Genomic DNA, 15368 nt, shown 5'->3' on the forward strand with positions numbered 1-15368 from the left:
AAAAAAACCTGAAGCATGTTGTCTAATATAATTGAAGAGCATTTGAGTTTTGATATTTCTCGCATTACTGTTGTTGATTTTCATTATGGCAGTGTTAAAAGGTTCCAGTCAGGGAGTAGGGATCAGGGATCAGAGAGGAAAGGCATCTTCATTTACATTAACTCTCCCTCCCCAAAACATGTGCACACACCCTGTTTTCTCCTCCCAATGCATATCTTGGAAAATCATTAGTCACACAATAATACATATAACTGAGCAGGCAGAAACCCACACTCAAGAGGTATCAAGATGTTTAGCATCTTCAGTTAAAATAAAATGAATGGAAAGGAATTGTGGTTTAAATCGCATTTTTAGAAAGGTATTTGTCCCTAGCACAGTCCATATTTTTAAATGTTGCCTTTGCCTAGTGGTCTTCTCGTAGGTCAGCATTGCTTTCTCAAGTGAACAGTCTTGAAGATAAATGAAGAAGAGTGCTCTCCTTTTCAAGTGATAGTAATCTGAGACTTTTCCGTTACATGAGGCTCTTAACAAAAGATTGTAATTCCACCAGCTTTGTTTAGGAAGATACCATTGTCTCTAGAGTAGCCTAGATGCTCTGAAAAAGTCCAGGAGGAGATTCGTGCTTTCAGCTTTTCACTTAAGGGATTGTAGTGTATACATTCCATCGAGTGCTTCGGATTGCAAAAGCTGGCTGAATGTTTCAGGATCCTTTTAGCCCTTCCCCTGCACCCTCCCCCCTTACCCTTGGTACAGCCTTCCTTGCCTCTTCAATGCCTTATGCTAATCAAGTGACATCACCACTAAGTACACAGTGAGTGGCTACTGATTATATTACAAACCAGCAGAAAGGTTTGAGGTGTGCGCTGCTGCTCCTGGAAGCTTTGGAAAGGAGGGCAGAGGATGGCTCCATGCTGCTTTTTCTTTGGTTTGAAGCTGAAACTTGCTTTTATTTCATAGTTGAATTGCAATAGCCTTCGGCTTGTAACTTAAACCACCTTGAAGCACTGGCGGCTCCGTATAGTGGGGAGAAAGAAACAAACCGTGATGGTTTAAGTTTGAATGTGTTATTGGCAACTTACCATCAACCTACACTACTGGATTTTGAACCGAAGCTGTTATTTACTTAAGGTTCAGCTAGAGCATTTTCCCTGGTGGCGTCTCCCCCCCCAGCCTTCTGAGAAAGCAGGGATTTGCTTGCATGTATGGTGGAGGAACCTGCGGGGGGTTTATGCTGCAGTTTGACATATCACTGAGTTGTAAATGGAATTACAAAAATCAACCAGTATGCCAGGGCCATTGTCCCCGGGTTATGCCGCTCAGGTGCCATACAACTATAATCAGTTAGAAGGAAGATTCAAGCAGCTACAAGGTAAGCCTGTGCCTATGCCTTTTTCTTAAGTGTTGCTATGATATGATGCCTGTAAACATATTAGCATGAGCTGGTTCTGATGCTACTGTAACATGCGGAGGCCAAGAGTGCTGCTATAATGCAAAGCTTTGTGTTCTTTTAAGAAATAGTGTAAATCCTCTGTTAATCTGGGACTGCAGTGAGACAAGGCTTGCATGTGGACATGTTCAGCTTTGTAGATAACAAGAGAGCCAAACATTTAGAACAATAGGAAAGTGTGGGTGCAGGCAGGGAGTGGTCTTTTTGGTCGAAACCCCTCTGCAAATTATAATGGTGAATATGGTGTTTAATATGGAATCTTAATTTAGCTATGGTGCAGTTAGCAGTTCAGGAACTACTTCTGATTCCTCACAGCACCTCCTTGTAAAATGTAATCTGGTATTTTCAAATCAAGAATGGTCACTCTTCTCCAAGGCGCATGTTTGCTCAAATAGCAAATCCTCAGAATCTGTAGTACAAGGAAACTCACGCATTATGACAATCCTGTTCTCTCTGCAACTTAGTTATCTTACTTTTTGGAGGGAAGGGAGTGTATGTTAATGCCTGTTTAATTTCGACTTCGTGTGAGACTGGGAAAGTGGGTTTTTTTCCCCCCCTAGAAACATTCTTGTGCCCTATAGAAAGCATTGCAGAATCTGAGCTGTAATGGAAATCCAGATTATTATCCGGGTAAAGGAATAGAAACAGGCTCAGCATCTCTCTTTATATGGCAGTAGAAGCAAAATGCAGGACAATGTAGCACTTTAACACGGCTACATTTCTATCACTATTCTATATGGCAGTACAAATTCTAATGTTCTTCTGGGTCTAGCATATCTCAGGGACCAATGAAATGCTCATATTGTAAAAATATGATTTGAAAAAAATCGTAATCAAACCCCAAATCTTCTTCACTTTGCAGATCCATGTGACTTAGTAAATATTCCCAGAGCAGTCCAAGTGCAGGGAAGTTCAACCCCACTGGGACATGTTTCTTATTTTACCCTTCTCTGTGCCACGAGTGTGGTCCTGTGGTTCCTGTCAGAGCGGGAGGAAGAACTGTGGTTAGCACAAAGAATATTTTTATTTGTTGGCTTAAAGAGGGGGAAAAAAGTTCATTCATAGTAGTTTGTTTATTTTGTAAGTTAGCTCACAGTTATGACTGCAAACTGGATCTGAAGAGATAAAATGACATTTCAAACTAGACATTCCGTGGGTAGAGCCTGAAAATCAAATATCTAAATTTACACATGAGCAAATACATAAAAAATCTTAGCTTTACTCATCTATCAAATCATGAACTGCAGTAACTACTTTAAAAAAGAGCCAGCTGAATTTGTGTAATAGGGGAAAATACACTGACTCGTGCCTTTCTTTTTCTGGTTAAATTAGGTGTCCTAACAAAACAGGCTTTATCATTTTAAGTTATAACATTTCAGGAATCCATGTCTGTTTACATCCTGTTGAAAGAGGCTGACTTCAGAAATCAAGTCACTGTAACAGTCTCCTTATTGCAATTTCCTCTAAAGAATGGACAGTTAAAAACCCAGAGTTTTTCACAAGGTGTAGGGAGGGGTTTCACAGCAGACTGCTCATAACAAAAGGTTGTTTATTCGTGGTGCAGAGGGGAGGGTTGCTTGAAAAAACAGTGCTGACACTGATCTTGTTCAGGGTGGGACTAAACTACAGGAAATGCCTTAAATCATGCACTAAATACTCCATGAAATGCCAAACAATAACACCAAATACTGTGTTGCAAAGGAGGAGGTGGGGGCAGAACAGTACTGCTAACATTGATGATCTTTCCTCATTCTTAAAGGCTCTTTATATGGAACATATTTAAAAAAATTATTTTGCAGTTGATATAACATGCTAAACTGATGCTTTCCTCCAAGCTGGCTATATAATATACTCAGTTCAAAATATTGCGGGTTCTGTGCACTAGTGTGGCAGTTCTCATGCTTCTGGCCTAAGCCAGGAAAGCAGTGAGTTGAAGAAGTATACTTTTGTGAATTACACTTGCATAATATTTGTTCTTTCCCATCACAAAAGATGCATAAGCAAATAATAATGGTTGTATCCTGCAGGCTCTAAGGAACAGCACAATTGAAGGTTTGCTGTTTTTGTTTTATTTTGGGGTTTTATCAGGAGTCTCACATTTTATAGCTGTTCTGAGTTGGGACTCACTGCCCTGCTAACCGAAGCAGTACTACATAAGTTCCATTGAACTCTCTCCCACCCTGAACCTGGCCCCTCCCTCCCCTGATTTTTCATAATAATCCTAAAGGGTTTTTGTTTTGGCCTTGGATCTGCCCTTCTGCACTAGATCCTAACAAGGTTCTGTTCAAATCTAGTGCACTCTAGCCCCTGATAGGAAATGTTAGGGTATAAATGGAGCAAGTATCCAGGCCCAGTACAAAGCTGCAGATACAGCCAGGCTACATTTATACTGCAGCGCTATTTTGGGATATGAATACACTTTAAAAAAAACTTAAACAATGAATGGCCCTGCAGTACCTTAGAGACTAACACAAAATGTAGATAGATAGTATCATGAGCTTTCATGGGCACAACCCACTTCTTCATCTGAACAAGTGAGTGGTGCCCACAAAGGCTCATGATACTATCTATCTGTCTACATTTTTTGTTAGTCTCTAAGGTGCTGCAGGGCCATTCCTTGTTTGTTTTAGAAATCAATGGCATTCCTTCTGTGTGGCAACACCCACCCTGCAAATGTTTCTCCACTCACTCCAAGTAATTGCTTTCTCACATTAGTCACCACATCCCTGCAAGCCATTTCCATCAGTAGGCAAAATCAAGCAGGAGCTGGTAGTGGACAGTGCCAGTCAGCGAATTGAGACCTACTAACCCCGTGATTCTCGACTCATGGCCAGTGTGCCATTTGTAGCCCCATCAGTACACAGCTGTGGCCCATGTGACATCCTCAGGTTCATACAGGTAGTTTATATGTTGTGGGGATGTAGCCCACATAGTACAGAGAGAGTTGCATACGTGGCCCACAACAGGCTGAGACTCACTGAACCCTTCCCCTTGTTTGTGAAAGGATGCCAATCCGGAATAGAAACCGTGTTAAACTGCTGCTAATGGTACAGATGGCATTACACATTTAAATAAGGAGCACATTGTATGCAGTGTAGTTGTAGCTCGGTCAGTCTCAGGATATTAGGACATAGGTTTGGTGAGTTAATTTTTTTATTGGCCATCTTCTGTTGGTGAGAGACAAGCTTTTGAGCCACTCAGTGCTCTTCAAGTCTACACTCTGTGTGGCTTGAAAACTTGTCTCTTTACTGATAGAAATGCTCGATAGAAAGGCTAGATCATCTTAGGGATTTAATATCCTGTTTGGCTAATTGATGATTAAACATACTGTTTAACTGATTAAAGAGGGGTGTGTGGCCAAGGGGGCTGCTCTAGCCTGAGTGGGTTAGAGTAGGTCCCGCTGTCATAGGCAGGGGCTCCTGTGCCTGCCATAGACGGAGGCTGCTCCAACGTCCACCAGTTAACACAGGGGTGGGCAATAATTTTTGACCGGGGGCCACTTCAAACATTTTTTATGTGACCCCAGGCTGCTGCAGAAGTGTCCAGGGCCAGGACACTTCCATGCTTTCCTGCCCACAGACCCTGTTTGGTCTGGGGGTGGGGGAGCACACAAAGTCTTTTCCCCCCAGAGAGAACTGCCAGCTGTTCTGAATGGCTGGTGGTTCTCTCTAGGTACCCGTGTCCACATGAGTTTTCTTCAGATACGCTTTCAGTGTGTCTTTGTAGTGGTTCCTCTGACCACCATAGATGAGCTGAGAGTAGAGGGCTTGTTTTGGGAGGTGAGAGTCTGGCATCTGCACATGGTCTCCAGCCAAGTGAAATTTGTGCATGAGAAGCATTGTTTCAATGCTGTTGACATTAGATTCAGCAAGGATTCTGGCATTAGTGCAGCGATCTTGCCTCTTGATGCAAAGAGTCTTCCAGAGGCATCGTTGATGGTACCTCTCCAGACTCTGGAGATGGTGTCGGTAGGACACCCAGGTTTTGATTCCATAAAGGAGTCTGGGAACAACAGTTGTCATTAGACCTGGATGTTGGTGTCCTGCCATTGGTCATGGTCCATGAAAACACATCAGAACATTTTCCCAAAGGCATTTTCCCAAAGGAAGCGTTTGCACCTTGAAGGCTGTGCTGGATCCCATTGTTGGTGGGTTTTTTTTTCCGTGTTTTGAGAGAGTTGGCTACTGACTGCTAGAATACTTTGTCCATTTCTACTGTCAACAATTCAAGAAGAATGTTGATAAACTGGAGAGGGTTCAGAGAATGAGTTAAGGATTTGAAAACTTGCATTATAGTGTTGAACTCCCTGAGTATTCTATTTATCTTAACAAAGAGAAGGTTAAAGGATGACTTGATTCCAGTATGTAAGTAAAAATATGCTTTCAGATTTATTTTGGGAGAAGTTCTATGGGCTGTGATACACAGGAAGTCAGAGTAGATGACAGGGTTGTGAAAGGGTAATCGGTAAGCAACACCCTTAATGGTTGATGTTTATCAGTTCCAGTTAACTGCTGGAGCAGCTCCCTGCCTGCCATGTGTAGGGGGTTGCTTCAGCCCTGTGGGGCCCACAGTGGACAGCAGCTGTCCAGATGCCCAGAGCAGCCCCTGTCTGCGGTGGGCCCAGCATGTCTGGTACAACCCCTGTCTGCAGGGGGCTCCAGGCAGGGGCTCCCCACCTTAATTAACCAATTACATCCCTACTAGAAGGGACCATTGTGATCTTCTGACCTAGGAGTTGATTAATGTATTTTCACATGTGAGCTCCCATGGTCTAAGATGTAACAGGACACACTCATTCGCCAATCCTGAAGTTAGGTTCAGAGGAATCTTCAAAATAGCAATGCGGCGAAAGTTTTCATTTTGGGCTGAGTCTTACAGTAGATTCCCTATAGTGAGAATTAGCAAGATTCATTCATAGAGAAATATGGTGAAGTTTCACCTTGGACTACATTTATAACTTTTTACAAAAACTTTTTTACTGAGGAAGAAGTCAAAGTTATACTTTTAAGTGATAAGGGTGACAAGCAAACATGATAAAGTAAGTTTAGTCCTCTTTACTAAATACTGTACTGGAAAAGTAAACTTGAATACATTGCACTATAAAAGTGAACTGTGATCATTTGACTGTGATTTGTGTTCTGTGCAGCAAATCTTATTCTGATAGGAGTTATACTGAAGGATATTGCTATGGATGTAAATCTTACATCTGCAGAAAACCAGAGTAGCCAGGCTTGGTGTAGAGAGTTCATGGTTGGCAGGAAGGAAGAGGAAAAATATTGTTTCCATTTTTAAAAAACTGAAGGCACTCATATAATGTCCCCATTATTATATTATCTAGGTACATAGATTTGATTCCATCCAGGCCATGGAACAACAGCAAAGCTGATCCATGATCTATACATGTTCTCCTCTGGCCCTTCTTTACGAGAGCAGATAGCTGATGAATCAGTGTAATTATTGAGAGCCTCATCCCCATGTCACTCTCCCTGTCCACATCAGGAATACCATGGAGCTGAGGAAACTGCTCAAAGTTTATGTAAGTTTTGTGAGAGATTTTTAAAAACTCTTCCCCATCCCTGGGCAATGCAACAGCAGCATTCTGCTACAACCAGACTCTCTGAATATGTGGGAGAGACCCTGGTGCCTAATCCTATATTATGGATGCAGGATAGTAACAGCCATGGCTGGCCCAGGGAAGTCTTGCAGGGCTCAAGCTGAAGGGCTGTAAAATTGAGCTGAAGCTTGGACTCTGAGATTTAGCAGATCCCAAGCATGAAGGTCTGTTCTATAATCTTGCAGACCAAGTCCAAGATAGCTGACTCAGGGCAGCTGGGGCTGTATGGAGGGTTTTGTACTGCAGTGTGGCCATACCCTTAGACAAACAATTTTTTCTTCTGCGCATGTATTCCGGTTTTAAAAAAAATGATGCAATTCTTTAACAATGGTCTGCATAGCTAGAGCAAGTGATTACTAATGGGCCCCTACTGAATGTAGACTAACCTAGCTATCAGCCATTGTTGTCATGCTGATTGTTACGAGAGGTGAGGCAGAAGGGTGGGAGGGTGTATTTAATTTAAAATAAAATGCCACTCAATTTTATTTCAGTCCAATTTGAATAGCAAATATATTCATGTTCTGTAGTCAAAATTCTTCCCACATCTCAATCCTCCACAAGCCACCCATGTCTGTCCAGGGACAATTTGGTTTTAAGTGGACATGCTAACACAGATTGTCCACTAGATGGATGGGTACAGCTAGATGGATGAAAATGGTTTGTGGATTCACAAATCTTTACTTAATCTGCTCTAATAATGTGGTTTGAGTGTTTATTTCTGTGAGAATCTTGATTGTATTCCTCCCATTAAAAATAATTCTCCAAACACATGCAAACACTAGACTTGTTCTGGTGTGATTGTTTCAGAAGGCTTAGAAGCTGGTAATTGAATATTATTGAAAGTTTCCTATGCTTAGGAATTCATTGGAAATATTTTATGTATGTGCAATTGTTGAAAGAAAAGGCTTTAGAAAACAAACCTGTTACTTAACTGAGTGTCTAATTTGGGGATTTAATGCACAGGAAATGGCTGTGCTATGGGTTGTATTTAGAGCATCCAAGATTTTCATTACAGCTGACTTCCCAGCACAACACCTGCTGGGATTTGTCCTGGATTCTTGTCCATTCTTAACATTAAGCTGGTGAAATTTAAACCATTCTTGTGTCTCCTTTTGTCAGTTTTGTACCAAGGTGTAATGTAAAACTGATGCTGAGCAGCACCATGAGGCAGAGTGGCTTGTAATTGCCTTACAAGTTATAAACTGTTTACAGAAATGAAAGCTTTCACTTGCATTATAGAAGATGTTGTAGAATAACACATAGACAAGACTGTTTACTTGTCTCCTAAATTCTGCCTCAAGGGACCTGGATTCTGAGACTCTCCATTGCTGCAGGCTGGAATTAATGGGACCGCTTCATACAAATTAAGAAGCAGAAGCCTTTTAATTAATTAAAGATAAAAATTAACAGTATCAATGCAATATTCCTTGGGATTTTTAATTTCATATTACATTGAATTAACTCTGACCAAACATTTTTAATTTTCAGTGTACCGCATGGGGTTTTTAGATGTGTGCATCTGTTAAAGAAGTCATCAAGGAAAGGCTAGAGGCTTTGAGAGCTGGGTTTTAGGCAACTGAGAAGAGCTATAAGAAGCAGTAAGACTGATATGTACCCATTAGTGAGAGATTTCTGCTCAGATGTTCAAAGGTAGATTAATTTAAAAGGCCAACATTAAATTGTCTTTAGATTTCAAGACTCCACACACCATTGAGGTAACTGGTGAAATTCACAATATTTGGTGTTGCTATTTCAAGCTTACACAGATTGTTCTCTTCAGTCTGTGTATGGTTAATATTTGGAATTTATTTGTTTTTTAACCATCAGGGCTAGATAACTACTTTTTTTTTTTTTTTTTTTTTTGGGTAAATATTGACTTAAGGATATGGAGCACTATATTGCTGAAAGGCTGTTTTTGGTTCAGATTTGGTGGTCTTGCAGTGCAGAATTGTTTCATATGTAGCCATAAGCCAGTCTTTGAGCACTAGGGGTTTGAATTGAATTTCTACTGATTTAGGTGGGATTTGGGAAGGCCTTCCTGTTCTGTAGGTTGGAAAAGAAAATGTGCTGCAGCTGGTATCACTCTGCATTGATTGTTCTGTTGATTTCAGTGGAACTAGACTGATTTACAGCATCTGAGGATTTAGTCCTTTGTATAGTCTATGGATAACTTAAATTTAGTTTCTTCATCAAATGTAGTTAGTCAGCAAGCCGCATTCAAGGTATTTAGGAAGATGGTTTCTCTTCCAAACAGGTTTTTTATCTCAGGGTTATATCATGTTCCCACTCAAGACAGTTTGGACTTCAGTTGCAGCAGGAGTGAACTCTACATAGATCACATGAAGATAATGGTAGTGATAGAGGGAGGCAAAATGATAAAGCAGGAAAGGGCAAACTTTTTGGCTGGAGTGCCATAAGGAAGTTCAGAAATTTAATGGAGAGCCGGATAGAAAACTCTAGGAGAGGCCATGCCTTCCCAAACAGCCAGGCACGGACCAGCTCATTCCCACATCCAACCTTCCTGTGCCCTGCCTGATGCGCTCCCCCCTGCCACTCCTTGCCTTCTGTCCAACCCTCTCTGCTCCCCACCCTCTGGGACCTCCCACCTCCTATCCAACCCTTGCTCTTTCCTTCTCTGACTGCCCTCTCCTCAGACCCACTGCCTCCTATCCAACTCGCTCTGCTCCCTGCTGAACCCCTGGGGACCTTCTCTTCTCCTCACCCCCTGACTGTGCTGCCTGGAGTACAGGCGCTGGATGAGCTGAGGCTCCAGGGGAGAAGAGACACCTGGGGAGGAGTTGGGGGCTAGTGTCCCAGGGCAGGAGCTCAGGGCGCTGGACAGAATGGTCTGGATATGACCTGCGGACTGTAACCTCCTCCGTTCTAACATGTTTTCTGATTTTTAATTTTTTTTAAAAATTCTGTCTCTCTTGCTCTCTCAGCTATTAAACTTGTACCCTAAACAATGAAAATGTGTCCAAACAAAGGATCAGGAGAGTGTTAGAGGAAGAACAACCTCATTCACAGAAGCCATGTTTCCTGCACTCAACTGCTCTTCTCTTACATTTTAGTTCAGACATAGTGTTACGTTTAATAATATGTACCACAGATGTTCAGAACTAAATTTAACATACGAAGATGCAGTATTTTTTCCTTGTGCTGGTCCAAGTCAAGACGGTGCATGGTTATTTAATTACTAGCACTTCAGAATGGTTTTGTTCCTCTTCAAGTTGTGTAGAAGGGTACTAAATATCTGAAGATGTGGGTTGTGCCCATGAAAGCTCATGATACCATCTACATGTTTTGTTAATCTTTAAGGGGCTGCTAGACTATTTGCTGTTTAAGTTTTTCCCATTGCAGACTAACTCAGCTTCCCCTCTGAAGCTACTAAATATGTTATTCGTTAGTGCATGGTATTGAAAAATTTTCCAATATTAAAATGATCAAACACTGTATGCTGAAAGTTATTCAACGAAACAGTAGCATCAGCTTCTTTAGAGTTAGAAGCCGTAGTAAGAGATGATGGAAGAAAAGAATTGAAGAGGGTGGTGGAGCAAGAATGTTTGGGATTTAATCTAGGGCCCTGCCAGGTAACAATCCATTCCAGAACATTAAGCAACAATGTTATTAAATGAGTACGAGGTGAAAAGCTCTGAAGTTGGTTAGTGTTTTTTCAAGGTCGGGGTTAAAGGCCATTAATGGACCGAATTAGGAAACTGTTGATTACTCTGCATTACTATTAATCTTGTATTGTTAACAAGTTCTAAATTCATTATTGCAAGAAGAAAACTGTGAAATAGCATGTAAAAACAGAGAGCACTAACAACAAGGAGTCCGATGGCACTTTAAAGACTAACAAATTTATTAGGGTATTAGAGCACGAGCGGATATAGGGCAGGGTGAACGGGGCGGCCGCCCCGGGCCCCACGCTTAAAAAAGCCCTGCGCATGCGCCGTGGCAAAGGGGGGGGGGGGGCCCGCGGAGTTACACTGCCCGGGGCCCCGCAAAACAGTCATCTGCCCCGTATTAGAGCATACGCTTTCGTGAGCTACAAATCAATTCCTCAGAGAGCACGGTCTCCCATCAAGTTGCATGAGTGTGCAGATGTTTGGGGAGTCTTAGATTTTTCTCCAGCTTGTATTGTTAACAATCCATGTTATTTCACATAGTGAATATAGTTAGCATCAGTGGGCAGTGTTATTTCCCTCTTTTTACACCATTGCAGCCCCCGAGCCCATACTAAGTGTCATTAAAAATGACATTTCAGGACAGTCTAAAAATGTCCAGGGCTGCTGAAGACTTGTATACCAAAACTCTTCTGTTTCTCTCTGCTGAGGGAATGCAAGATGGATAATGATGATCACTCATGCTTGTGACTTTTGATGTAGAATTTAAGGTCACGATGGCAGTGAGAATTCTCATTAATACAAAGGGCCTTGTACAGTGGCTGCTGGAACTAGGGTATCCTGAGCTGAGAGTGTCCTTTGTGAAAGAAAACTACTGTAGCCAAACTAATATTAACCAGTCTCCATAGATATGCTGAATGCCTCACTGTGTTTTTCTTTGAAAAAAACAAAACTAAAGCCCTTCAGTTTTAAAGGGAACAGTTCATTTAAACAGGCACATAGTAATTATGGTGCAGTTTAGAGGCTGTATTAATGATTTTTAAAAGGTCTTATGAAAAATCCGGCATAGTGAGTTGCCTTTTAATCCTAAAATGATGTGGCAGGAAATCCAGATAATTTCAGTGCTTACTTACATTTGTGTTATTCATAGAAAATAGGAGGAGGAAATCACATAAAACCCAGACATTACAGTTAATACAAGGCAAACTTACATTTCACCAGCTTTATGTAATGATTTGACTGAATAAAACACACTTTTATTAAAGAACGGTACAGGATTCTGTAGTAGGCCATAAGTGTGTATATCAGTTCCCTAAACATGATCAGTTAGCTGTCTGTTATGTAGATGTCCTTTAACTGGAGAATCAAAAATTATGATTCTTGGGTTTTCCACAAGAATTGTGCTAATCGTTCTCTAAAAAGAAAGATCCCAAATATCTTTATTTGAAAAATATATCTGGGACAGGCACCTGTAAAAATGGCAAGTCAATGGTTTCTAATTAATTTGATTTTTAATAGCATGAAAATGACTTCAGTTGCAAAGAGGACTACATACCAATGAGATACTGTAAAATGTTCGCCAGCAGCAGGGTTACAGAGGTCATCTGCCTTAAACTTGCATCCTAATCCTGAACAATGGAGAGTCCTGGATGAATACAATACCATACAAAGATTTTTACTTTGTGCTATTTGAGTTATATAGAGATTGAGTTTCTCTGCAGATCATCATCCTAACAAAACAAAATTCTGACTGCACAGACTTTTGCAGGAAAATGCCTGGTTATAGAAAGATGTTTAAGTAGAATAAGCCTAACATAATTACAAGGGGATTGTATCATCTGACTCCTAAAACCATCTTCTTAGCTGTTGTTAGGTGTAAATTGAGGTAGCTCATTTTGAAGCTAATGGAGCAACACCAATGTATGGAGATGAGAAACCATGGGCCAGGTCCTTAGTGATTCAGGCCTCCAGCTAGCTGCTCTTCTTAAATCACCTACCTACCTTTGGTTGCGGCTTCTTTGCATTGATACGGTAAGTTGGTCTCTTTCCCCCTAAAGTACAGCAGCCTTCTTTGTGACTCTTTTTAAGCTGGTAATGCTGCCAGCTCTCAAGTATGACTGAATTACAGGAGAAGAAAAAGGGAAGAGACAATATGCCCATAGTTTTTTTTTTTCCCCTGCACATAAGAGTCCTCTTATGTGCCTTAATCTCCGCACGTAGTTGGGAGACCTGCTGTTTTTGTCTCTAAGTGATTATCTCTCAGAGCAATGATAATTTCCAGGGTAGGCAGAGTATTCTGTTAATGAGGAGACCATTAGTTTTCTGGGTACAAACATCTCTTTCAGCTCTTTAGACTCTCTGCCATTGCAACAAAAGTGATTACGTGCATCTGCCCTTTGACTGACTACAGTTTGACATGACTAGTACTCATTATGGTACGGCAATTAAATTAAACTTTGAGTAAATAAGGGAGGTATATCAAGAATTCCAGATGTTAGTTTCATGTTGAACTTTTTACTTTTACACTATAATTGCTCATCAGAGACCCCAATAATGTTGGCTTAAGCTGCTTCTGGTTTTAAGTATCCTGGGTTCTCTTGAATGAAGGAAAAGCATCATGAGCATAAGGACCTGCATCAACTAAGCATAGTGGGGCTGCCTAGACCTGAGTGAGCTGCCAATAGAGTGGCTATGAAGAGGTGGTCTCTGTGCCAGTCTCACAAGCACTAGTGCAGAATTTGGAAAGGGGCATGAGCCAGAAGAGAAGCCATAGAAGTGTTTAAATGAATCCAGTGAGTCTCTAACACCATGCATAAGTGACAATATAGACTATAATTCCAGCTGTGGTGGAGACTGCACACCTCTCTGTGGGATAAATTTGTTCCTGTCAGTTCCCCCTTTCCCCAGTGCTTCATTTATTCAGGATTTGAGTGTCTGATGTACATTGCTCTCCGTGTACGTTGCCTCATCCAAAAAAGGAAGGTTTGTGTTGCTTTCAGCACAAAGGGAAAAAATGTTCTTTGAGCAGCTTTAGCACGATCTCCGAGCAGGTCTCTAGTTGCTACCTGAGTATCTTTTATTTTTTATTTTTTAATCTTGCCATTTTCACAGGTGTGGTGATAATCCAGGCGCCTCTAATATCATATTGTAGCTGTATCTGGATGTGACTGACCACAGCTTTTGCTTAGATGAATGTTATAAGAGTTGACATTGTGAGATGGAAAAGTGGTGTGTTTCTCCCTTACATCTGTTGTAACTTCTATATCACTGAAGTGTGTGTGTGTGTGTGTCTCTCTCTCTCGTGGTGTCTGATGGGAGTTTGTAACTAGGATATAAAAACTTCATCTAATCTAGGAGAATTTTTCTCAAAAGAGTGTGTATGGAGTCCAGTTATATTGTACAGAATTTAACCAAACACAATTTTATTAACTTCAGTGATGATAAACCACAGGGCATAAATCAAGCCAGAATTTGGTCATGTAGTCTCAGCAGTAACATGTTGGATCTGATTCAGTTACTCATGTTTTATATGGAGGTGAGTGTATTGACTTCAATTAAATAACTAATATGCACCTTGCAGAGAGGAGGGCAGAAGGTTATTGGGTTGATGAGGCCTGATTCTCAATTGTCTTAGAGGAGTAGCTGTGTTAGTCTATAACTTTAAAAATAATGAGTAGTCCTGTGGCACCTTAGAGACTAACCAAAATATATAGAATCATGAGCTTTCAAGGGTAAAACTCACTTAATCAGATTAGTTTTCAGTTGTCTTGTTGCTTGTATAGTTATTTGCACCTGTGCAAAGTTTGTTTTATCTATAGAAACTGGGGGTACTCAGTTCTGAAAATCAGGGTACTAGGATTTAGCACATTACTTTTACTTTCAAAATTATTATTTATAAGTCCATTTTAAAAGTGTGTTTGACTCTAGGATGTCTCTTCTTACAGAAAAGAAAATAATTCTTGGAAGGGTTTTTCATTCAGATTTTAAGGCAAAAAATATCTTAACAATAATAAGTGAGAAGGAGAGAGAGGGGGGAAAATACAAACATGACTTTAAAAAAATCTACATGTTTTTTAAATAGACAGTTTTATTTTAATTCTCATTAGAAAAAGGGCAGCAAATTCTTGACTCTGGCCCAGCTCAAGAGTGGTATGCATTCTCACAATCCAGAGCCAGTTGTGAGTTGCATTTCCTGAAGTCTGTTCTAAATTGCATTAGCCAATAACCCCAGGAGAGCTGATGGCAATTACTGGAGTATAAGGAAGTTTGCCCATTTCCTTTTTCCCCAGGTTACGTCTGTCCCTTAGCAGGTAGGGAGCGTAAGTAATGTGGTGAGGGTTCTCTTCATACTATCTATGCTGGCTTTAAAACCAGAATCTACCAGTGGTGAAATGCCACTTCCACACTGCAGAATTTCATAGACGATTAGGGTTGGAAGACAGCTCAGGACCAACCCTAACAAAATTATCCCAGCCAGAGCTTTGTCATCATCGCCTTAAAAACCTCTAAGGATGGAGAGTCCACTACCTCCCTAGGTAACCCACTCCAGTGCTTCACCACTCTCCTACTGAAATAATTTAAAAAACAACTAATAGTCCTGCAGCACCATAGGGTATGTCTACACTTGCACCCTCTTTCGAGAGGGGGATGCAAATGAAGACATTCTAAATGGCAAATGAAG

At 40.9% G+C, this 15368-nt stretch overlaps 1 protein-coding gene across 5 annotated transcripts in view; it reads left to right on the forward strand.

Annotated features, from left to right (window-relative positions):
- Positions 1-15368, forward strand: part of SPTBN1 (spectrin beta, non-erythrocytic 1) — a 211532-nt gene that overhangs the window by 97463 nt on the left and 98701 nt on the right. The window contains exon 1 of one of the 5 annotated variants that reach the window (XM_006122117.5): positions 827-1369. The exons of the other annotated variants lie outside the window; for them this stretch is intronic. Within the exon in view, the coding sequence (XP_006122179.1) occupies positions 1261-1369 (109 nt within the window). The 5' untranslated portion in view covers positions 827-1260. Of the gene's footprint in view, positions 1-826; positions 1370-15368 lie in introns of those variants that run through there. 5 annotated transcript variants of the gene reach the window in all.

This window comes from Pelodiscus sinensis, chromosome 3, assembly GCF_052426305.1.
Source record: "Pelodiscus sinensis isolate ZL-2025 chromosome 3, ASM5242630v1, whole genome shotgun sequence".
NCBI classification, from domain to species: Eukaryota; Metazoa; Chordata; order Testudines; family Trionychidae; genus Pelodiscus; species Pelodiscus sinensis.